Source organism: Crocodylus porosus, unplaced genomic scaffold (assembly GCF_001723895.1).
Source record: "Crocodylus porosus isolate Cpor-Errol unplaced genomic scaffold, CroPor_comp1, whole genome shotgun sequence".
Taxonomy (NCBI): Eukaryota; Metazoa; Chordata; order Crocodylia; family Crocodylidae; genus Crocodylus; species Crocodylus porosus.
Window position 1 is genome coordinate 9,133 of NW_017728947.1, and position 24,208 is coordinate 33,340.

The 24,208-nt window shown below is 45.3% G+C and overlaps 1 protein-coding gene across 1 annotated transcript in view; it reads right to left on the bottom strand.

Moving 5' to 3' along the window:
* Positions 1-3,837: 3,837 nt before the first annotated feature.
* The window catches only part of CEND1 (cell cycle exit and neuronal differentiation 1), a 36,492-nt gene continuing 16,121 nt past the window's right edge, over positions 3,838-24,208 (bottom strand). Inside the window, exon 2 of the mRNA XM_019552258.1 lies at positions 3,838-9,616. Within this exon, the coding sequence (XP_019407803.1) occupies positions 9,041-9,445 (405 nt within the window). The 5' untranslated portion in view covers positions 9,446-9,616 and the 3' untranslated portion in view covers positions 3,838-9,040. The remainder of the gene's footprint in view (positions 9,617-24,208) is intronic.

Sequence of the window (24,208 nt, forward strand, 5' to 3'; positions counted from 1 at the left end):
AACTCTTATGCAATACTAATCTATATTTGTCATCAAGGCCAGATCTATTTTGTCTGGAAAAAGCAGTGTGGAAGAGGAGACCCTGCTCTTCCACACTTCAGTTTAGCAGGTTCACCATCATATAGTGCCAGATGAGTCGACTACAACATTTGCAGAGTGTGGAGATTTTAAAAGACATATGACAATGTGGTAGTCGCGAAGGAACCCAAACCATGGAATAGATAAAACCAAGGACTATAATCTTCCAAATCTTTTGCCCATTTGGAGAGTCACCTAACTGAGAAAGCTGTTGCAACAGCATATGAATTTGCAACTCAAAAAGAAGAGGATTTGCATTTCAACAGCCCTATAGGACAATATGTTCTGAGCAGCTCCCAGAAAGAAAATGAAGCTAGCAAACTTTTCTGAGCAAAATTGGAGAGCTGTTGTAGTGGTGGACCAGGAAATGAACACAAAAACAAAGTTTTGATTCATAGATTGTTAGGGGCTGGAAGGGACCTTCCACATCATTGGGTCCCCCTGCACTAGGCAAGAAAAGACAACTGGGGTCAAGTGACCCCAGTGAGGTGACTGTCCAGTCTCTTATTATTTTTTTCTGTGATATTTTTCATTGCATATCACAAAACATTGGATATCTTTTACATAGGGGTAGCCAACCTGTAGCATGCATGCCACAAGTGGCATATGCAGACTGTTTGTGGCACACAGCAGAATGGGGAAGGAGCAGGGAACACAGTGGCAGATCAGGCAGGGAGCAAAAAGCAGTGGCAGATTGGGCAAGGGAAGGGGCTTGGAGAGACACTTGGGGAGGGTGTAGGGCTTATCTCATGGCATGCCTGCCAAAAAATGTTGCCCCCCCCCAGTTTTATACAGTGAGTGTAATAAAAGATATGATAAAAACCCTGGGCATGGCCCATTCACGTTAGCTGATTTTTCCAAGCCTGGAATGGGGAACTGAGATCAGGAATCAGGCCTCTTTGTGCTCAAGAACCAAAAGTGCTGGCATGAGCAATGGTGGCATGAGCAGTACAGGCAGGAATTGTCCCAGCATCCCTCACACAGCTTTGCCAGAGGACCTCAGTCCTGGTCTGCAATCCCTAGTATTTGAGTGGGGGCATTTGAGTGGGGGAGCAGAGCCTGCTAGTTATCCCATGGTTTCCTGACATGCAATTGTGAGGACAAGAATGAGACTCAAACTACTATCTTAATAGTGTAAGGTGCTTCATGTTCCCAAATTCTGTTGCTTTTAATGGGAGTAAAAAGTATGCAGCACCTCACAAGCTAGGGCTTAATACTTACAAGTGACCTCTAGTACCAATAGCTGATGAAAAGCTTGTGTACACCCCCATTGTGCCATCAAGACGCTTATGTATTTGATCTGTTAGCTTAACTTTGGCTTGTCTTTGGGAAGACAGTAAAAAAAAAATCTGCCCCTGTGTTTGTGAGGAGCACAAGAGTCCGTAGAGCCCGGGGTGGGGGGGCGCTGCACCTGGAAAGCTACCTAAGACCGTAACAGGAACATGAGAAGACACAGCAAGAGACAAATGTTTCAAAAGTTGGAGAACAAGCCACCAAGGATAAGAAAAGACCTGTACAGGTAGCATATATCAAGGTAACTCCACTGACATCAGGGGAGCTCTGCCACTTTATTCCAGTTGAGTATCATGTGTGTGTAATGCAGAAGAGAGATGTGGAGAAATAAGAAGGAATTTGGTCATGGTCTAGGACTATCTTGTAACTAATGGTAGCCAGCAATCGTAGGGTTGAAAGAGCCCTCAAAGTTCACTGACAAAACCTTTCACCATAGGTACATCCAGACAGTTGGCTATCCTGTCTCCTCTTGAAAATTACCAGTGCAAAAGATTCCACATCTTCGTTAGGCCGTGACCAATTTATTCCCAGAGGACTGCTGGAAAAGAAGCAATGACCTGAAACAAAGGAGGAAAAAGTTCTTAACTGTCAGAGCTACTGTGCAGTGACAATAGTTTCTCAAGGGCAGAGGCTCAAAGCTCCATCATTAGAGATAATTAAAGACTCTTTGGCATGGCAAATGAGGAATGGAAATGATGCATCAAGCAGTCCAGTCCAGTCAAGGCACTGGGTGGAATGACACATGTGGCCTTTGCTGGGCTGTCTCCAAGTCAAACTGCAATCTCCTTATGTTGAACACTACTTTGCATCATGACTAGTACCCCTGAATTCAAGAGTATCAACCTAGCCCTCTGAGAGGAACAATAACCTGCTTGATGTGTCAAGATTAAATGTCACCTTGTCATCTGCCACAAGCAAAACACAAGAACTAAGGTTTCCCGGTTTATGCTCCACGATGAGGAAAGAAAATTAACGTGCTCTTAACAGCATTAAAGTCAGTATTTGCTTAAAAAAGGATTGAATCAGAATTGGGGAGGAAGAGTTTTTAAAGTTGATAGGCCAAGAAAAGTAATTCCAGTCTAACATTTCAGATTGCTTATGGAGACTGTTTCAAAATATAGGTGTATGATTTCAGGAAGGAATAACCAAGCAGGTGTAAATGAAGCAGTAATATTTGATGTATAGTTCTGAAAGCATACTCTTCACATTCTCTACTTATGGCTTCCTGGGAGGTCCATGGGATCAGTTATCCTCAGTAGGTAGAATATGAAATGAGTGAGTGCTGCACATGACAATTTGAAAGATGCAGACCTAATGTTTCTATTTGTTATTCCTTAAGAGTGAATTTAACTCAGTACAAAGCCCTTCCTCACTTTTCAGGTGGGGAACTGTGGGATATGAGATACGCAGAGAGTTTAGCACAAGTCCTCAGCATAAGTGCATTTCATCATGAGACCCAAGCTCCAGTGGTCTAAATCCCAAGGAATTCTATTCAGTTCAGCCCCAGCTTCATGACTTACCCTGCCATTTTAATTTTGATATATAATTTTGGTCATTTATGCCAAATGCAACCACTCCTCCTCACACTGAGAAGCATGAGACTCCTAAAGTGGAACTCGATAAATCAATGAACAAGATGAGATGGAAATGGTTGCCTGCCATAGCAGAAGTCTGGTTTGGGGATGTAGGAGGTCCCTTCTCATCCTGTGCTCCTGTGCAAACAAGATTACCTGTAGAGAAAAGTGCTTTTGGCCTGGATAAAGCTACTAGAATTTGCCCCTTGATTACCTGATTTAGAAACCAGTGAATCACAAAATGGATTGATTAGACTTTAATTTCTCATAGCATATTTTCATGGCACATCATAAGGACAGAAACAGGATCCTCAAAAAGATCTTCTCAATATGCTGTCCTCAGCTGGTAATCTTGCAGTCTCCCATCATCTCTTTATTATGCTTATGCAGTTAAGTCTGAGAATTTTTTAAGGCTATGGTTTTTAAACTGTACCCTTAACAACCAAATCAGGGTAATGAGAACATACATTGCAAAGCAAATTAGCCAAGTGTAACTTGTTCAGTTTAGAAGTAAGCATTCATCCTCATATTCACTTCAGAAGAGACAAAAAATGAATGGACCAAACCAGAGTACTCTGCCAAAGTTTAGTTCATGTGGAGGGTTAAAAGAGCGGCGCTGGGTACTTTTTCTCTATTTTTAATCTCCATTGTTGTTGATATTCCCTTACAAAAAACCTTAATGAATTTTCTTATAAAACAGGTAGAAATTCTTCATATTTTAACTGTTCAGTAAAGTTTCTAAATGTAAAAAAGGGGAAAAAGTATATCAAAACCTCATAATTTTTTTCTAATCATCTATACAGCTGGCCAACATTTTTTAAATTTAAATTACTTTTCAGAAATAAGGGGAAAGAAATTTGGGAGGAAAAAAATGCATTTTCCCTTCTCTTTCTATCAGCTCAAGTTTGTCAGTTTATTATATTGTTAGACACAAGCATCGGTTAAAATACTGGCATAGATGTGAGCATGGAAATCATTAGCTGATACCCAGATAAGACCTCCTTCCTGGCTAGCAGAAGAAACAGAATATTTTCAGGGATCTCACAATAAATGTGAGCTACTGCTTTAGTTTTCAGTTATAGAGTGACCTACAATTGTATACTGGTTATCAAACCTAGATCTAGAACTACATTCACAACTTACTGAAATCAATGGAAAGACTCCCCTGGACTTCACTGGTTTCTTGATGATGCCCCTCAAGCCTTGCTTCAACAAAGACTTTAAGCTCATGGCTAATTTTAACACTGATATCAGTGGAACTAACTTAGGAAGTTAAGCATGTGTTTTAAGTGTTTTAATGAACCAAGGCCTAAATGAGGGAGAAAGCACCTAATAGAATGATTCATGCCATGCTGAAAATATATTGTCACAGCAGTGGCAGCCTGAGGGTTGTTGGGACCCTGGGCAAAAAAGTCATTTAACCCCCCTTAGAGGCTTAATTTTGATGATCTATAAGCAAGTCGGATATTTGTTGCAAAATTTTGGGGTCCCCTAAAGTGTGGTTGCGGTCAACCAATTTGCTCCCCGCTAAGGCCACCACTGGCCACAGTATCCTTGGGCTCCTACATTTGACTCCAGCTCACAGCAAAGCTGTTAAGAGTAAAGGAAATGATCCAAAGGCCATTTAAGTCAATGGGAAGAGGAAGAAAAAAAAATGTTCAATATTAGCTGGAGAGGGAAAACTAAATGATCCAGGAGATAAAAACCACAACCTTGCATTAAGCTGAAAGGTGTGGTACCTACAACACAGACCAGATCATAACTGGTAATTAAGTTTTAATGAATGCTGAATTTTTTACTGCAAAGTTGGTATAATTAGTTTCTTAGATTTCTAATATATAAACTTAATCAAAGAGAGTAAACTAGCAATCTAGATCCCTTCAAATCCCTAGCACAGAATCTTATCAGTTTTCAGCTTTAATCCATTCTCCTTATGGAGATATCACGATAAGGACCTCATATTACAAACACAACACAAAAATAACATCAAGCAAACAACGGCATGTGATCATCAGTGCTGCTGCAGTACAGGACAACTAATTATTTAGCACAGCAAGTTCATTCATTCACCTTTCACTTCTCAACAAGTTGAGTTTCAGTCTGTCTCGAGTTTCCTAGAGAAATTAACTTGCTCTTCTCAGTCTAGTTCTCACTAGATTTGCTCTTACATGAAACCACCAAACAGCCTGGCACAATAAGACATAGCAGACGACATTTCCTAAAGACGGGTAGTTCAAAGCAAGGACTAGAATGCATTCGCACAGCTGTGTGTATTGAAGCCTGCATGGCACCTACTTGTGATATATCTGACTCAATTCAACACTAGTTCTATGCTCTTATAAGCACTATGATACATTACGGTACATTCCAAAATATTCTAAAAGAGGAAACACCTTTTTCAAAGCGAGTCATCCAAGTGGCTCCTTTGTGGAGGGAAGGTGTAGTCATTTTCAGCCTCTAGAGCGGTGGTTCTCCACCTGTGGTCTGCAGGCTGCATGCAGCCCAATCAGCACACTGCTGCGGCCCATATGACATCCTATTAAAACATTTTTAAAATGGATACGCAGGAAGTTAGTTGTGTAGGTGCGGCCCACGAAACATACTGAGCTGCAAGTGTGGTCCACTGTGGGAAATAGGTTGAGAACCACTGTTCTAGAGCAATGGGGGTACTGTACATTTAACAGTTTGTTAGCTACATATTCTTTTAGTGGCAAGAAACCATGATCAAAAAATAATTTGGGGTCCTTTGTGGCAGAAATATGAATCATACCAAAGAAGGGGGGGGGGAACGGGACAAAGAGAGAGAACACGGACACTGTTTGAATGCAGTAAACAAATAAAAGATATTCTTTTTCTTAAAAAAATGAGAATATGGGTCATTGGGGCTTTACCAATACAGCAATAATATATATATGCGTGTATATACACAAATATACATACATATACATACAGCATACTTGAAAAGGGCAGGGGGTATATACATACCCACAGAAAATATAGGTGTTTCATAATAGCAAAAGGCCTGGGTTCTGCAGAATGATTCTTGACAGTGGAGAACAGTGTCCAGCAATGCCTTTAAGTGAATGATTCCCTTATAGACATACGCTATTATACCACCGCAAGGTAAGGTTATTTTTTAAGACGATGAGTTGTAGTCCCACCCCCACCACCATTTCCTATGTCTCAATTATCTCTCCATCCTATTTCAAGATCAACTTCCTGCTCTAGTGCTACGGAAAGGCCTGAATCCAAATCTTGCCTTTGAATGTTTTGGCAAACTGTTCAAACGTGGATGGAAAATTTGTGGCTCAGGCCCATCTATCTCATCTTACAACATTTCCCCCCTTGGTTTTCCAAAGACTAGTCCAGGCAAATTAAGCACATGTTCAAAAAGAAAAAAGAAAATCAAAAGGGGGCGCTCTCAGGAAACATCTGATGTTTCTTTGTCTGTCTTGGAAGGTCAAAGCAGGCAGTGGGAAATCTATGAGTCTTTCTACACCCTCTCTGCTGGTAAATGCATGTTAGAACCCAATGGGAGAATAACAGAGAGGGATGTACCTCTTGAAGAGGTCATTTCCATTTGAAACTAGAAATCTTTCAGCTTTATCAACACTACAAGTCCACAGACTGTGTGGACAGACTAGATTATTGTTATTAGCTCTTCACTATCTCAAATGTGTCTATTTGGTGCTTGCTACTGAGTCTCCTTCTCTGTTTTCATTTTTTGCCCTCCCCAGCTTCACAGTAATAATTTAACCTCTGAGCACCTGCAACACATCATGGAGAAAAAATAGCAAGGAAATGCTATTCAAGAAACAAGCAGTCAATAACAACAAGGCTTGATATTAATAAAGAGTCCTCCTATGGTATAGCTAGTATATTCTTACTATGGCTTTCTCATAGGCTTCTCATGTAACATTAAAGAAGGGAGTGGTTTACAAAGTAAATATTTAAAGTGGGAAATAACAATGTAAGAGAAAGAGTGCTAGCACGCCCACTGACTTTAAACATGGCAGCTGTTAGCACTGACTTCATCAGCACTTCAATCCTGACTATATTGCATCAATCTGTGCACTGGAAAAGAACAAATATATGCATATATGCAAGTTAAAAACTCAGAAATACACAACCATTTGGGCATTAAAAGATAACCTTTTACACCAATGGAAGTTGTAGACACTTGGGAATATTTTGGGAGCCCTGTTGAGCAGCAGAGGTGAAAAATGAGGTTCACTGGGGGCAGGGTATCCATGCAAAGGTTTGGTTTTGGGCACTTACTTTTTATGAGACAACCATTATAAGAACATGAGTCTAACACAATGTGGACCCTTGCCCAGGTTTAGGCAACCTGCAATTGCAGGGTAGAGACTGCCTTAAATGCTGGCCCTGCTAGGAAGACAAAGGAATTTGTAAAGAAGCTGTGCTGAAATGTTTAGTTTAAGTGAGCCCCGGGTATTTAGCATTCGATTCTGTCATTCTATTCTGACCCCTTTTAAGAACAACACCTTGGCAAAAAAAAATCATTTACAGATTCTGGCAAGAGCAGCAGGAAATGTGGGTCCTCATGGATGCTGTTGATTTGAAAAGGTCACTCAGCCCTCAGAATAACGGTGTATGGCCAGTGCTTTCCATGTCACAAGGGCATGAGTGAATGTGTTAAATCAAGCCACCTCTCTCTCTCTCAATACCCTTTCTTCATCCCTCCCTTCCTTACAGGCTAACGTTTAGATTTCGGGGTCCTCAATGACAAAACCAAGCTGTTCTGCACCTGATCACTAGAAAATTGTTTCCATTTTCGAACAATGGAGGTCTCATATTTTCCTGGTAAATTTAAGAAAGAAAGGAGCAAAATCTTTTCTAGAACCAATCTGTTTTTACTACTCAGGCACATGATTTTCCTGACATAAAAGAGGCCAAGGTATTTTGTGCCATTTGCCCTGAAAGCCAGGTGTTGGTTGTCTTCCTTTTCTTTTACATTCTTAACTGATGGGGAAAGGTCAACCTTTTTTTGAAAAGTCCCAGGATAAAGGGTCTGATCCAAAACCCACCAAAACTAATGGAAAGACTCTGAATAACTACAGAGGGATTTGGCGCGAGTCCTTAAAGGTCTACTAAGGCCAGCTCAAGTTTGTCAAATGCTGTGTCCTAAACAATACCTCCTCCCTCATTCTTTTGAGAGGGACTGCCCAAACTTTGCCCTTATAACCTTCTCTGAGTTGACAAATTGTTGGGGTGTTGAAGGCATGAAATTGTCCTTAGTATGACTAAAGATAGAGTGGGGCTTCCAGCTTTGCATGTTGTCTCCGCGGACTGCAGCCTACGCTGTAGATCTCAGTGGATCACACTGGCCCCTTGAGCTTCATGGTAGCTGCTCCTGGCCCTGGTTTGCATCTCAGACAGAGAAAGGGTGCCTTCTTTCTATGAGACCTACAAGCCTCTATCTCCTGTTGGGATCTCAGCCTGTGGCTATGGTATACTCTTGTTACTTTGCTTGGTTTTTCTTTTAAGGTAGGTTGATGAGCGTTAGATGCACAATGTACCCATTAGATATCACTATAAGCTGTGTGAGCAAGGGGCTGCCTCCTCTTATCCAACACACACCTGGAGTGCTATATTAACAATATACCACAATAATGAATGAACTGGGTCTCGGTACTATTCCCCTCCCTTTCATCATCTCCTCTACCACAACTCTACCGAAAAAAACAAAAAACAAATACTAAAGTGAGGACTCTGGATGGGATGTAGACTTAAAAATGGGGAAAGTGGGGACTCTTCTGGAGAGGGCAGCAGGTGCGGGGAGGGGACATCATCATTTACACTGATCAGGAGAAGCTGTAATCAATACACAGTGGTACAAGCCAATTTCTATTACATGAGAAAACACATTGAGTGCATGGTGATCCCACACTTAGGTTGAACGGGCACATCTGTCTTGAGCAAGCCTTTTGGAGTCGTTGATGGTGTTGTAATTGCCTATCTAGCTCTCTCTCTATAGATATAAGTATAGATATGTATAGAATTTACTGCATGCATTTTTCTCAAAAGGAGCTGTACAACTGATACGGTTCCTCTCCCCAACCCTTTCTCGGTCTTCATTTTTTCCGGGCTAGGAACACCACACCCAGAATCACAGCGATAGCAGCCACTGCCACCCCTCCAACGACGATCAAGGGCTTCATATTGTCGAAGATGCTGCCCGGGGACTCCTCGGTGCTGTCTCCCTTATGCTCAGAGTCAGAGGACTGGCTGGTGGCCTCTGGCGTCTCCGTGGCTGCTGGGCTCGGTTTCAGATTGCTGTGGTTGTTTGCCACAGCAGCTTCGCTGGTTGCCTTCTTCGTTGTAGTGGTGGTGGGGGCAGGGGCGGGCTGCTCTTTGGAGGGGGTCTCCTTCTTGTCTGCATTTGTGGCAGGCCCAGGATTAGGTTTCTCTGGCTTCCCTGTGCTGGTGGCCTTGACGTCAGGTTTGCCTCCACTGCGCGCGGTTCCTTTGGACTCCATCCCTACCAGGGTTATGGGGAAGTGACACCAGCAGGCTCTTGGGGAAGGTTTCACAATGCTTCCCTCACCAGATGAAGGACACAGGACACAGATCCCTTAACTCCTTGTTGGTGTTGTCCCAGGTTGTTTCTCACCTCAGGCACTAGATTTTACCTGGACATGATATAGACCCTGGAAGAACAAATAGAGAAATGAGAAGTGAGTGAACAGGATGCTCAGGGCAACAGAAAGAGGGCAGCTTTTACACCCAGAAGGAGAGAAACAGGATGGCTAGACAGTAAATTCTCTACTGTACAGGAGTATAGTGCATATGAAAATGTGACCCTGTCTCCTGATCTGGGCCTTTTTGACATTAATAGAAAGACAGACAGAAGGAAAGAAACGTAAATGAACAGCTCAACAGAGCCTACAGCAACCTCTGCAGTGGCTCAGGCTGCTGAAGGCAGGACAGGACAGTGGCATATATCCCACTGTGCTGTCCCACTGTGATCCAATTCAAATGCACTTCCTTCCCTGGGAGTACAGGAGGCATCGGTTCTTGAAAAATCTTAGTTTACCCGCTCAGTACTGATGGAGGAGCCAGCTTAAGAAACCTGCCTCCCTTGGGCTTGGTGAGCTTAAACTAGCCATGCAAAAAAATCCTACTTGTCCAGGGAAAGTCATTTATTTTAGCGGGCCAATTAAAATATCAAAAGTCTCTATTTATAACCATTATCAAATTCAGGGCAAGGAAATTAGCTGAAATGATTGTCTCCCTACTTTACACCAGTTCTGTTGCTGTCCACCTGCTTTGCACTGGTAAGTGAATACCCCTTGAGTGCAATAGAATAACTGTGTGAGTTTTTATGGAAAACTTGTCCCAGATGTGGACACTGCCCACACACCAAAAATTTGGAGAAAATATTTTTGCAGATACACTGACACCAATCCAAAAGGTCTCCTGGACCCTGCAGCTGACATTTTTGTCAGCTTCACTGAGCAGGGGCCCCGGGGTCTCTGGCTAGTGCCAGGACTCCCAGGCAGGTAGCCTAGACTCCAAGTAGGTCCAGCTGTCCCAGAACCTCAGGGCAGTCCTGGAGGTCGTGTCCGAGAGCCAGGACCCCTGGAAGCACTGGACCTCTGCCTCTTATGTGCGTTCCCCAGACTGAGGAAGCATCCAGTCCATGGCTGGAATCCAGGTGATGTAGCTCTACTGGTTTACTTCATCTGTGGATCTGAGTGGCTACTTCTGTTGCTGTGACAATTCAACAGTCCCCCTTCCTGTCACTTGGGTTTGTAACCCAGCAGTCAAGCTGTGAGGGCTCTCTCTCCCTTGCCTGCCATATCCAAACTGTGTACAAATCTTGCTGCTGCCTCCCCCAGTACAGCTTCAAGGTCCGCCTTTCAGTTTCTGTTCAGAAAGCCAAAACTCTCCCTGAGGTCCTTCCCAGCTCACATACCTCTCCTTTCTCCCAAGTGCCCACATCACCTCCTTCTCTGGTCCGGACAGCATGACATTTCCTTTGTGTTCTCTTGCCCACGCTGACCCCAACTGTTTCCCAAACCATGGGATCCTCCTCTCCTAATCATCCTGGCCTCTCAAGGATTTTAATCACTCTGATCTTCTCCCCGTCTCTGTGCACCCCACTGTGCATGTGCCCCTCCCACTCCATTCCATCAGCAATGCCAGAGTTCACACCATCCCTACCAACATGCCTTCCTTCATGCTGCACTGAGTCAAGGAGCACTCTCTTTAGACTGACCTGGAAAGATGCTGTTCTCTTCTTTTTCAGACCTGCCCCCAAATACCACCCTGTCTGTAATTCAAGGGACAGATGGGATTATCTGAAACACACACTTCAGGTTGCACATGGTTTGTGCCATCAATATATTCCAGCTCATTTTCCAGAAAAACTATGCCCAAATTCAGTATAAAATCAATCTGATTGCCACAGCTGTTCCCTTGCTTTCTTAGGAGCAAGCATTTTCATTTGGATGAGAAAAACAAACCAATAGCATCCTTCTGTCCTTTGTGTTTTCCTATCTGTAGCTTAGTTCCCATCATGGGGTCTATCTCAGGCTATGGTTGGAAGATCTTTGTAGGAAGTGGCATACGTGCCCTGGCGTGGCAAATTCCACCCAGACGGGTACTGTGACATGCGCACAGCACACCAAGGAGGAGGCAGAACTTAGTTTTACGGTTACCAGTAGATAACACTGCTACAAAGATTACTGCATAGGATGAGTTGTCAGGTGTTGTCAATATACTGTCAAATAACAGCAGAGCCTGAAAGACCGTCAGCTGGTGTTAAAGGGGCATTGCTTTACTGACTGATGGAGCCACCTTGCCTTACCATGGATGAGCACTTGTTTCCTATGTGGCAAGGGCTGTGTGATTAATTCTTGCCACCGTCTGCCCAATCAGTTGCTCGTGCAGCTGTTTATTTTGTTTGCTATTAGCAGAGATAGCCCAGATGCACCTGCAGGGACCTACCTGGGGCCAGTCTTCCTAGAAATGGAACACAGTTGCAACTGAGCCCCAAGGGGAACATGAGGTTCAGTGAGCTCACAGGCAAACCGAGCTTCAGAAGGAAAAAAAAAAATCAACAGGACAAGGAGCCCTAAGTAATGGGCAGGTGAATGGAGTGATGACATACCAGGCTCATGTCCCAGCAGAAGAAAAAGGAAGACAGCTGCCAGCCAGAGCAAGATCCAGGTTGCAGGGTGTCAGCCACACGCCATGCAAATAATGAGTCCACAGGTGGCAGTGGGGAGATCTGAGCAGCCTGCCTCATTATCTCCACACTGACCTTCAGCACTGCCAGGACCCTGCTGAGAGCTTTCTACCAGCTAAGTGAAATATGAGCTTATTAACACATCTCACTTAGAACAAGAGGCTCCTGGGAAACCTTCCCAGCTTGTCTTCTTGCACTTTTGCTCTGAGAAAGCCCACTGAGTTCAAAAATCTCAGATATCAATGGGGTGGGAGTTTGTCTTCTCAGTCCCCAGTTTATAAGGGGCTGCAGTGGTTAGTGACTTTTCTGAGCAATAGTCCATGATCCCCCCCGGTCTCTGGGAAATGCATAATCCATGTTTTAGCTGCTTTACCTCCACTCACAAAGCAAATAGGGGCTGGAATACAATTTCACAATGCATGAAGGAGCTGCAAAGAGGCCAGGTACTTGTTGCCGGATTTTAGATAGAAGCCTACTGTTCTGCGACTGTCCGTTTCTTGTGGAATAGCCACCATCTTGGCCAACACCAGGCACTGAGTTAGGGACATACAGAACCACATGCATGAGCCTGTGCAGCTTGAACTCTGTGTCAGCCTCTCAGCCTTTGTCCCTCATCCATAACACCAAAGGGGTGACATACTTCATCCTGACAGAACAGCTTATTATATGAAACAGAAGCCCACAGCAACACAGATCCCAGATAGTCCTCCAATTTATGGACAACTGCTGTTTTTGCCAAAACCAAGATGTGGATCAAAAATCTTCAGAAGTGAAAGCACATCTCTTCAATTTGAGCTGTAAATCCACATGCTTTTGGGCTTGGGCATAGAGAGGAGTGGTTGGGGGCAGGACACGGGACACACCCGACCAGTGGGATGCAACCGGCATCGGTCCAATTCTCAGCAGGGAAAATCAGCTGTAAGGAGAATCATGCTGCAGTGTCACGATGACATCCAGAACCTGAGTTAGCTCTTTTGATGCCAGCTCTGCGATCTCTGCACTGCACTGCAGTGCAGACATACCCTGTGCTGTGCTGTACTGTAGATACCTCTCCTTCCTGGTTTAAGTTAAACCAGAGTCCCAGATGTTTTGCAGCCCGGGTCTGGGCTGTCTGCTCCAGAGAGCTGGGCTGGCCCTGCCCCTCTGCTCCCTGGCTGGAGCTCCGGTGGAGACTGCAGGCACAGCAGGGTCTGCCTGGCTTCCCCCTGCCCCCTCCCCATGCTACTCAAGCAGGGATCCCCCCACTCCCTCCCATTTCCCACAGCATAGACTGCAGCCCCACGGACCGTAGGCATGTGGTATGCTAGCTAATGCTGGGGGGGGGGGGTGTGCGCATCTCCAATTTCACTGGGACAGGCAGACAGAGCAGTATCTGCTTAGGACTTTTTGGAGCTAATCAACGGGTCACCTGGTAATGTCCCTCCATTCCTTCCTTGGAAAAAGCTGTTTAAGAAGAGCTTGAACTAATGAGAGAGGCCTTTGTTTTGTTGATGGGGTGATAAACGCTGTGCTATCAGCCCCCCCCTCCCCCCCCCCGCTGCTGGCTTCCTCACCTGTCAGGTTTGCAGACAGTACGAAGAAGCAGAGAGAGGGAGGTTGTATCATCAACAGATGCATGCACTGCACATGGCCCCTTTGCCTCAGAGTGGTAGCCCGGAGCTGGAGTCTGGCAACACTCCTGCCTCTTGAGCAGCAAGCCAGGAAAAAGCCTGAGACAGTGCAGGCTGGGTGGGGTTTACACTCCTCCCTAATCAGAGAGTCCTGCCTAGGCCTGGCCACCCCACTCCCCCTCAGCTCAGCACTATGAAAGGGAAGGGAGGGCTGCTCTAGCACCCTCCCAGCTTCTAGCCTGAGCCATTGCAGGCATGTGCCCGCATTTCCTCAGTCCAGAGGAAATGTCTGTACAGTTGCAAACCAGTTCAACCTACGTAGGTTAGACTAACCTGCAAAGATTGAATTAATTCAGGCTCAGGCATTTTGAATATCTGTCCCTAACCCTATAGGAACTAGAGCAAAACCCACAAACTTCCTTCATATAGGGGATACATCTATATAATGTCCAGGATGAGCCCAGTACCACTGCCAAGAAACATGCCCCTCCACAGTGACCAACTTCCAGGGAACAAAATCCAGGACATAGTCCCAGAGGCTCCACAGACAGGAATGAGCAGCTGTGGAATTGATGGGTAGCAGTCAGTTTTGGGGGCCCCATGAAATTGCATGGTTACAAATGATGGTCCTGATCAGGAAGCTGTCTGATCTGAATATCCCCTTTCAGGAAGTTCTGAGGGATATCAAAACATGACCCTGAAATTTAGGACTGTCCTTGAAAAATGCAGGTTTGGTTGCTTTATGCTCCACTTAATCACTCCAGCTCCCTGCTTGCCAAATGTGGCAATGTGCTCGGACATGGACTTTGTTGTGGAGCAAATTGTGCTATTTGGGGCAAAGTAACCTGGCCTGGCTCCTCCCAGGTCTTCAGCCAGGGGGAGCCAGAGCCCCGGGCCAGCACCTGTGCTGTCCCCACCAGTATAAAAAGCTGCCCTGGCAAGTAGTTCAGGGTTACTAGCTCTCAGGAGCTTCTGGGGCCCAGCCAATTGGTACCTGGGGACACTACCCCTTGTGCCAGCTGGACTGTTGAAGCAGCCCTGAGAGTTCCCTGCACACTCTACCCACTGCAGCAGTCTGGCAGTGGGGGCTGCTGCATGGCTGTGACCTTCCGTGCACCTGCCAGACTCAGATGGGGACTGCACAGCCAGTAGAGGCATCTGCCCCTCTGGGCCAGCTGGACTGTGGTTGCAGGGTTGACCTCTGTGCGTCACTACTGCCATTTATGCCCCCTGCCCGGCCATCTGGGCAGCTATCACCCAGAAGATGTTCTGGGTGTGGTGGCCTGCTTTGAATTGTCAAAGTATGTCCTCTCAGCCCCATTTGGCCAGGAGGTCAGCCACAGCCAGATGGGTGCAAGGTGCCAGCTCTGAGCAGGCAGGGTCCTGCCACTGGCCTCCCTAGCAGGACTTCTGCTGTTCCCTATAAAATCCTTGATAAAAAAAACCCAAAGTCACTCTCTAAAATACCCCCAAATACTTGTTCTTCCACAAGTAAAACAAAAAACCACTATAAAGAGCGAGAGAGAGTGAGACAGAGACAGCAATCAGTTGGACAATGTTTTATTGGTCTATCTATACTGTTAAAGCAAGTCTCTTATCATAATAATAAAGTGAACTCTAAATACAGGTTTCATGAATACATATTTTGCTGCCCTCCCACAGGGTGATGGCCCCTACACAAGGGGTTGGGCCCCCACACAAGGGCTATGGCCCCCCAACAGAGGGTTCAGGCCAGGGCAGGGGTCAGGGGCCTTGGAGAGGGGCCGGCCCCATCAGTGGTTGGGGGCCGGGGCCATCGGGGGTCCCCCCATGGTCCCCTCCCCCCTCCTTCAGCCCCCCTCACCCCTTACTCACTGGCACTGGAGCCCTGGTGCTGAAACATGCAGCCTAGCCAGCCATGTTTCAGCACCAGGGCTAGGGGCCAACTATAGAGACGCTTTGGCAGCCAAAGCATCTCCTCGGAGGACCCAGCCTCCGGCCCCACTTTTTTATACTTCGCTTTTTTTTAGACCCAGAGGTCAAATTTTCTCCCATGCTGCGCAGGGAACATGTTTTTGTTCCCGTGCGTGCCTGTTGCCCTGCCTCAAAGGGACTGATGTGGACACACCCATAAGGTACAGGATTGTAATTAACTGGACCCTTGACAAGGCATACAAGTTGGAGATTAAAGGAGGGAAACCAGAATGCTGAGAATCAACAGATCAGGACTGTTAAATCAGATGGTTAATAGCAATAAAGTCAGCTAATCCAGCTTCTGCCCAGTGCTTATAGCACATATTCTAGTGCTATTCCCAGTCATGTTCTGCAAATCTCAGGCCATGATGCTTCTGCTGCTTCCCTTGAGAGACTGTTTTGCACCCTAAGACCCTGCCTTCACAAAGAAACTGCACCAATTTAATTTATTCAGATTATAAATATAATGGGGCAGGAAACATCCTTTGGCTAGCACTTGGCACAATGGAGCCCTGGTCTCTGACTGGGGTTCCTCAGTGTTACCACAGTACAAATAATTAAGCATAAGCCTAAATTGGTTTTTAAATCAGTATCATTACATCAATGCCAGCCCTTTATGCAAATTCAAAATAGCTTAAGTAGGTCAAGAAACCAAAGTAAGCTAAATTGCTACCAGTGCTCTTAATAGCATCCACACAATTAGTCAGATCAGTTCTATTTCAGTGTCAATAAGTCCCAACAGAATTCACCCACAGGAAGATTTTCATGATACTCCTTCTTTCTTAATTTCATCCCATTTACTCTCCTGAAAGTGCTGACTGACTGACTGCTCTCCTTCCCTGGCATTTCCACTCTTCAAACATCTACAGGTTGTTTTCATGTCCCCCTCCTCTTGACTTGCTTTCCCTATTTTACTTTTTAATTATGCTTCCTAAGTCAATCTCTGATTCCCAACTTGACCTTGCTGTTCTCTGTGTGTCTTCCAATTTGCCAATATTCTGAACTGCTTTATTCTAAGCTTAGCTCTGCTACTCATCTTGGCCAATTGATTTGACCTCACTAGGCCTAAGTTTATAAACCTGTTAAATCGGAGTAACAGATAAATAACACCACCTAGCTAGCACATGGGGCATCTGTAAAAATTAGTTAATATTTCTACTGCACTTCGAAATCCTCCAACTAGAAATACTGCTGCCCTGATCCAAAGTCCACCAAAGTCAATGGGTCCATCAAGGGACCTACTGAGCACATCTACATGTGAAATAATGTGCTTAGATAATACAAATTAAATCTAGTACCTCCATTTTGAGGTACAAGGCAAATGTGTATTAGCCTGTCTTAATGCATATTAACTAAAAAGCATGGGGTGTTTATACACGTGCCCTGGGATGGGGGCACATTTAGTTAGAGCATCTCTCGGAGTGTCTCGTGTATCAGTGTTCCCATGCTTCAAAATGGCAATGGGGGCACTTTATCTAAAACTCATTGAACAGCTTTAGATAAAGTACCTCCACTGCTATTTTGAAGTGCAGGGATGCTGATACACAAGATGCAGGAAGCTGCTGGAGGATGGTAATTGTCACGCTCCAGCAGCCTCAATTATCTGAGTCTGCTCCAACGAGCTGGAATTAGTGCGTCAAATCAGCCTCCCTGCTTGTGTAGAAGTGCCTATGGTTTTTAAGTGATACTTAATGCACATTAGCCTATTTTAATGTGCATTAGCTAAATAGCACTTTTTTTTGTGATGCTTTAATGGGCATTAATTGAGTATTAAAGTGCATGTGTAAATGCGACTACTGTAAGACCCATAAAAGACATAGTGAGGGACTTCAGAGACAATCTTAAACTGATGATCGCTGGCGACTGGAAAGGCATGATAGAGAAAGAATCTCTCCATACGAACCCTGTTCCTTATACTCTTTCTCTACAACAACTATTACTTGCCACTGTTTAAGACAAAATGCTAATCTAGATGGACCTTTGGTCTGACCCAGTACACCAGTTCTTATGTTAATTGGAAAGATCCTAATTAACATCAGCACATTTTAGATTTGACCGGAGATAAGAATTGTTGAAAATTACAAGTCCAGTCAACACCTAGCCATTCTGCTAATGCTGTCAATAATGAGGCCAGAAAAAGAGCCTGGCCTATCCAATGGAGAGACTCCCATGGACTCCAGGGAGTTTGGGATCAAACCCTCAGAGGAACTCAAGATTCTGGAGATGTGCCCACTTGAGATGATGGAGATTAGAATACCTCCTTCCTCCTGCTTTTTGCCTGTCTTGTATATTTACATTACAAACTCCTCAGGGAGTCCCAACTAGCACAACAACCCCAGCTGGGTACCCAGGGATGACTGGAAAAGCGTAACAAGAATAAAACCTTCCGCTTTGTTATTTCATAGATTTCATAGACATTAGGGCTGGGGGAGGGATTAGGGACCTTGGGAGATCATCGAGTCCAGCGCCCTGGCCCAAGGGCAGGAAGTCAGCTAGGGTCAAAAGATCCCAGCAAGATAAGCATCCAAATGCTTCTTAAAGGAGTCCAGAGTAGGTGTTTGCACCACCTCTGGGGGAAGTCTATTCCAGGCCTTGGGGGCTCAGACAGTAAAGAAGTTTTTCCTTATGTCCAGCCTAAAACAGTCTTGGAGGATTTTGTGACTGTTGGTCCTTGTCATCCCTTGGGACGCTCTGGTGAATAGACATTCCTCCAGATACTGATGCACACCCCAATGTACTTATAGGCTGCCACCAGGTCACCCCTGAGCCTGCACTTCTGCAGACTGAAGAGTCCCATGGCACTCAGCCTCTCTTCATAAAGCCTATTCTCCTGCCCTCTGATCATGCGCGTGGCTCTCCTCTGGACTCTCTTAAGCTTCTCCACATCCTTCCTGAGTTGTGGAGCCCAGAATTGGACGCAGTACTCCAGCTATGGCCTCACCAAGACCAAGTGCAGCGGGAGGATGACATCCTGAGATTTACTTGAGAAGCACCTATGGATGACAGCCAGACTTTGGTCTGCTTTACCAGCTGCGACATCGCATTGGTGTCTCCTGTTTATCTTGTGGTCAATCATGATCCCCAAGTCTCTTTCAAAGTCTGACCTCAAAGTTCCCTTTTGGTGCTAGCGAGTATAGCACTGCCAAGCCTATAAGCATGTTGTGGGGTTTTTTTCCCCTCAAGGTGGAGTACCTTACATTTGTTGGTATTGAAAGTCATCAGGTTTGTATCTGCCCACTTGTTCTGGACTAGTGCAACCTTTGGGTATTGGTAAACCTATTGTCATGGTTAGTCCCTCAAGAGGTACCCCTGACATTTCAGATCTTGTGCCTGAGCAAAGCACAAGCTGGAGACTGAAACATCCTTTATCTCTGACAACGGCTGCAGAAGAGCCGACTGAATGATCAGCATTGTGTCTCCTTACAGGCACCTGCATTGGCTTTCCTCTCCTGGCCCAGAATGTGCCACTTCAGTGGTTCACGATCCTTATTCCCCAGCAATGAATTTTACCCCATTTTAAGGTTGCTTCACCTTTGGATTTCTCTCTCTCAATCCCAATCCAGCAAGCACTTAAGTATCTGCTTAAAAGTAAGCATGTGTATATCCAGAAAAAAAGGATGTGCTTAAAGGCAAGGAGGTGCCTAAAGGCCCAGCCTTGTGGAGTTAGACCCTTACTCACCTTTAAATCCTGACCTCATGTGCCCTGCTGGGTCAGGGCTTTTTAGTGCTTCAGCTGCCTTTTTTGGTCTTTCTTCTCTCTATCTCTACTTGTTCTTGCTCGAACTCCCCGTTTCTCCTTAGTCCTAATTATATCCATTACTCTCTTTTTTTCTCTCCTTCTGCTTCTCCACCCCTTCCAATTCCTTCTGTCTGCCTCCTGTACAGATATCTATACTTGAGAACTGGGTTCTACAAGCAAAAAGGGCTCATTCCTCCCCCTTTATTATTTCTTTGTTTAGCAATCTGTCCTGTTTCAGGGTGGGGTAAGCTAGACTATGATGGCTGCTTGCCCAGCTCCTTCTTTGTGCAAACAGTCTGCAGCCAGAGAGAGGAGATAATGAAACTCATGACAAAGAAAAACCATCTGAATCGTTTTCTCTCTAAATAATCACCACTGGTCCTTAGTACTGCAGCCTCTTCAAGGTCAGTGCAGTGGGAACCATGCAGGGCTGATGCTGTCCTGACTAATCCCTGCTGATGCAATAGGGCTGCATAGGAAACAAGAGCCTCTCCAGCTCCTCTTTTGCTCACACAAATACATCTCTTATTTTTTCTGGTTAGCCCTCAGAGGATTAGAAGAGAAAGCTTCTCCTGCCCCTGCCCCTGCCGACAACAGATGCATCCACCCTGCACCAAATGGAATGGATGAGTCACTCTTAGCTTGACTGTAATGTATCATAATTGCATCCCACCATGACAACCGCCCTCTGCACACACCCCCTCCCCACACCAGAGAGCTGTATTATCTTCTCACTGATTTCTGCTTAGAAAGAAAGGTAAGGGTAACTACAGAGCAGCAGAGATGCTGCAAAACTGCAGTGCCTCAGTGCAGGTGGGAATCTCTGCCCCGGTGCTGCCGGTGAGCCTGTGGGCATGGAGTTCAGGTCATCTGGAGCGCCCAGGTCGTATATTGCCACATCCATGACTTTATTTCCATGACACATCATTGATGTGAAGTTTCCATTCCCCATAGACCCAGAATTCCTTGTCAGCCTGGGAAAATATGTCAGTGTGCAGGGCCGTCCTTGTGGGGGAGGGGGGCGAATTGGGGCGATTCCCCTGGGCCCTGCCCTTTGGGGAGCCCTGTGGAGACTCTGCACCGCCACTGCCAGCTTCGCATCCAGCTGCTTGCTCCCCCACCCCCACCTTCTCTGCATCCAGGGCATGTGGGATCAGGGTGGGGGCAGGGCCCCCGCACAAGCCAATTTGCCCCAGGCTCCCCACCCTGCTCAGGTCGGCTCCAAGTGTAAGAGTATATGGCCAGTAGAGTAGGATGATATTTATAATGGGAACATTCATCATAGACCCAGCTGAAACTCTTAAGCACAATCCCTATAGTTCCAGGTAGTCTCTATATTTCAAACCCAAGGCTCACCCTCTTCACCCAGCACCAACATCGTCAGCTAGCAAAGACTAGAAGTGGCAAGTAAGAACACAGGAAATACCATACTAGCTCAGACCACAGGCCTATCCATCTCAGTGTCCTCTCTCTCACACTGGCAGAGAATGAATGCCTGGAGGGGAAGAGGATTTATACAGGACCTGTCTGGACTAATCTGTGCTCCCAGCCCTTTCCTCTTGGGCTCTCAGTGCACACGGTGAAGGGAGCAGCATAAATGCCTAATGTGGTTTCATTTTTAACAATACCATGGAGTTAGACTGTGCATTTAAGCCAAGCCCTGGGCTGGAGTCCTGTCACCGAGGTGTAGTCCTTAGAGATTTGTTGACTCACAGACATCCCTCTGAACTTCCTCCACATTGCTCACCACAGGATCATTTCTCAAAGTGAATTGTCCTCAGGAAATCTTTGCCATGTGTACGTTATATAAATTGATTTTCCTGGATTTATTCGCAAAGACAGAAAGGCTGGTCACGTGGCACACCAGGGGGCCTCAAGTTAAAAATACCCACATCTTAGAAATACACTTCAGCCATGCTATCCAAAGTGACCATAAGCAATGGAACAAGGCCAATAATCCTCCCTCTTCAGTAGTTCATTGCTTTTATGGCTACCCCCATTTTTCAAATATTTATGTAGGAAGACAAGCCCTCAGTGTGGCCAGATGTAGCTACAAATCCCCCCCACAGAGACTGGCCAGCTAGCACCCCCATTCTGTTTCAGTCTGTGGGGCTCCACCTCTCTGCTGCGGTGGTATCACATTGGGAATGTAGCGGTCTCTCAGGAAGATAAGTGGATACACAAGACATCTTAGCTCTGAGAAGAGATGGTAGTCTCCATGGAAGTTGTAAGCACTGTCTATTCCTTTGAAAACACTTTATTTCCCACTGGCTGAGGTCAAGGAGAGTGGAGTGCAGTCAGCACATTAGAGATGGCCAAGCACTCACAGCATCAGGCACACCATTTCCGGGACTTCAGCCTATGGCTTAAGTACTGAGAATATAGATCCTCCTCATAAGAGCATTTGCACTTACATGTCTTCAAAGCAAGTTCAGTCCTCATTCTGTTCTTCACTAAACTGCTCTTCTATCACTACTGTTTGATGCTTACAAGGCTAGCTAGGGAAGGAGGATGCTGAATGCCAATTCATTTTAGTAGTTTCCTAGCTCCCTTAGGCAACTTTGCAAATCTGAGTTGCAGAGTCCATGCCATGATTTAAATCAAAGCTAGCCTTCTCAAAAGGGTCACATTCTCAAACCAGAATGAACGCACACCGGAAATCTATCAAAGACAGGAATACCCAGTTACCTGTGGGGGGCACATTTCTCACAGGAAAACCACTCTCTCTCCAACCTCTCAGTTCCCTCAAAGGGAATTTACAAAAACACCTTTCACAGACAAGCCTACGAACTTCACTTCATCAACTTACTGGATACAAAAAAAAAAAAAAAATCACAGACTAAATATAGACATTGGATTTATGACGCATTATAACCTGCCTGACATCCGACTCCCTAGGTATCTCTCCACTATTTGCCAGCTACATTCAGTCCCCTTTCCCCCACACCCCCTCAACCCATCTCTCACCCACTGACTCCTCAATTTATATTTTCACTGAGTGGCTTTCTTGCATGCATACCAGCCTCTGGCTTCTTTACTATTCATTCCATCCAGGAAGAGCACACACCAGCTGCAGATACTTCCTCAGCCTGACTAAAGTGTATTTGTGCCCGAAAACTTGCAAAGAAGAATTTTTCCAACTATTTGAGTTGGTCTAATAAAAAGATATCAGATTTACCCAAAGAACTTGTCTGCCGGCATTCTCAAACAGACCCTTTCCCCGTTTTTTTTAATGCAAAAAAGGCATACTCACAGCATTGAGTGACGGTCATAAATCAAAATATTCGCCCCAGTTTTGCAGGGCATAGTCTTAATATGACAGGATGTAGATTTTGGTTCCATAACAAACAGTATTCACAAAACAGGCAGGTCAAGACAGAGGCCCTTTGAAAAAAGCACCCCAAACAGAAAAGCTTTCTGCAAACATGAGGTAATTTTATACAATGAAAGATAAGCTGTTACAAAATTAAAAGCTGGAGAGGAAACAGTTGTTAGAGACTGAGCCTGTTTTTAGAAGATTTGGCCCTGCCACAGACTGCCTGTTTGACTTTGCTGAGTCACTTAATCTTTCTGCTTCAGATTCCACAATATTCAAACAGGGATAATAACACCAACTTCCCTGGACTGTGGGAAGGCTAAATCCACCTAAGTTTATAAAAAATGTTTATAACCTCAAATGTAAGATAACACAGCAGTACAAAGTATTATGGGTAATCAGGGTCATCAAAGTGCCATTTTGAGAGACCAGAGAAATGCTGACATTCATCCAGTACACTTGTCCAATATAACTGCAGAGTGCTTTGGAACCTAGCAAATAAACTATGGCCTTCCTGAAATATTAGACATCTGCAAAGCGACGTAAGCCAGGAATTGTGCCACATGGAAAGTCTCTGGGTTAAGGTTAAAGGACAGAGCAAGAAGGGTGGTGTTGTAGTGGGTGTCTGCTATAGATCACCAGACCAGGAAGATGAGGTAGATGAGGCCTTCTTCAGACAAATAGCAGATGTCTCCAGATCACAGGAGCTTGTTTTTATGGGGGACTTCAATCACCCTGACATCTTCTGGGAGGGCAATATAGCAGTGTGCAGGCAATCCAGGAAGTTTTTGGAGAGCACTGGCAAGACCAACTAGGGGCTGTGCTCTTCTTGACCTGCTGCTCACAAACAGGGAAGAATTGGTGGGGGGATGCAGAAGTGGATGGTAAGTTGGGTAGTAGCGACCATGGACGACTGAGTTCAGGATCCCAAGGAAGGTTAGAAAGGAGAGCAGCAGAGTATGAACCCTGGACTTCAGGAAAGCAGGCTTTGACTCCCTCAGGGAACTGATGGGCAGGATCCACTGGGAGGACAGTCTGAGGGGGAAAGGAGTCCAGGTCGTATTTTAAAGAAACCTTACTGAGGGCACAGGAACAAACCATCCTGATTTGCAGGAAAAGAGTAGTAAATGTGGTAAATGACCAGATCGGCTTAGCAAAGAACTCTTCAGTGAGCTTAAACACAAAAGGGAAGCTTACAAGAAGTGGAAGCTTGGACAAACAAGTTGGGAAGAGTATAAGAATATTGCTTGGGCGTGCAGGGATGAAGCCAGGAAGGCCAAAGCACAACTGGAGTTGCAGCTAGCAAGGAACATGAAGGGTAACAAGAAAGGTGTCTACAAGTATGTTAGCAACAAAAGGAAGATCAGAGAAAGTGTGGGTCCCTTACTCAATGGGGGAGGCAACCAAGTGACAGATTATGTGGAAAAGACT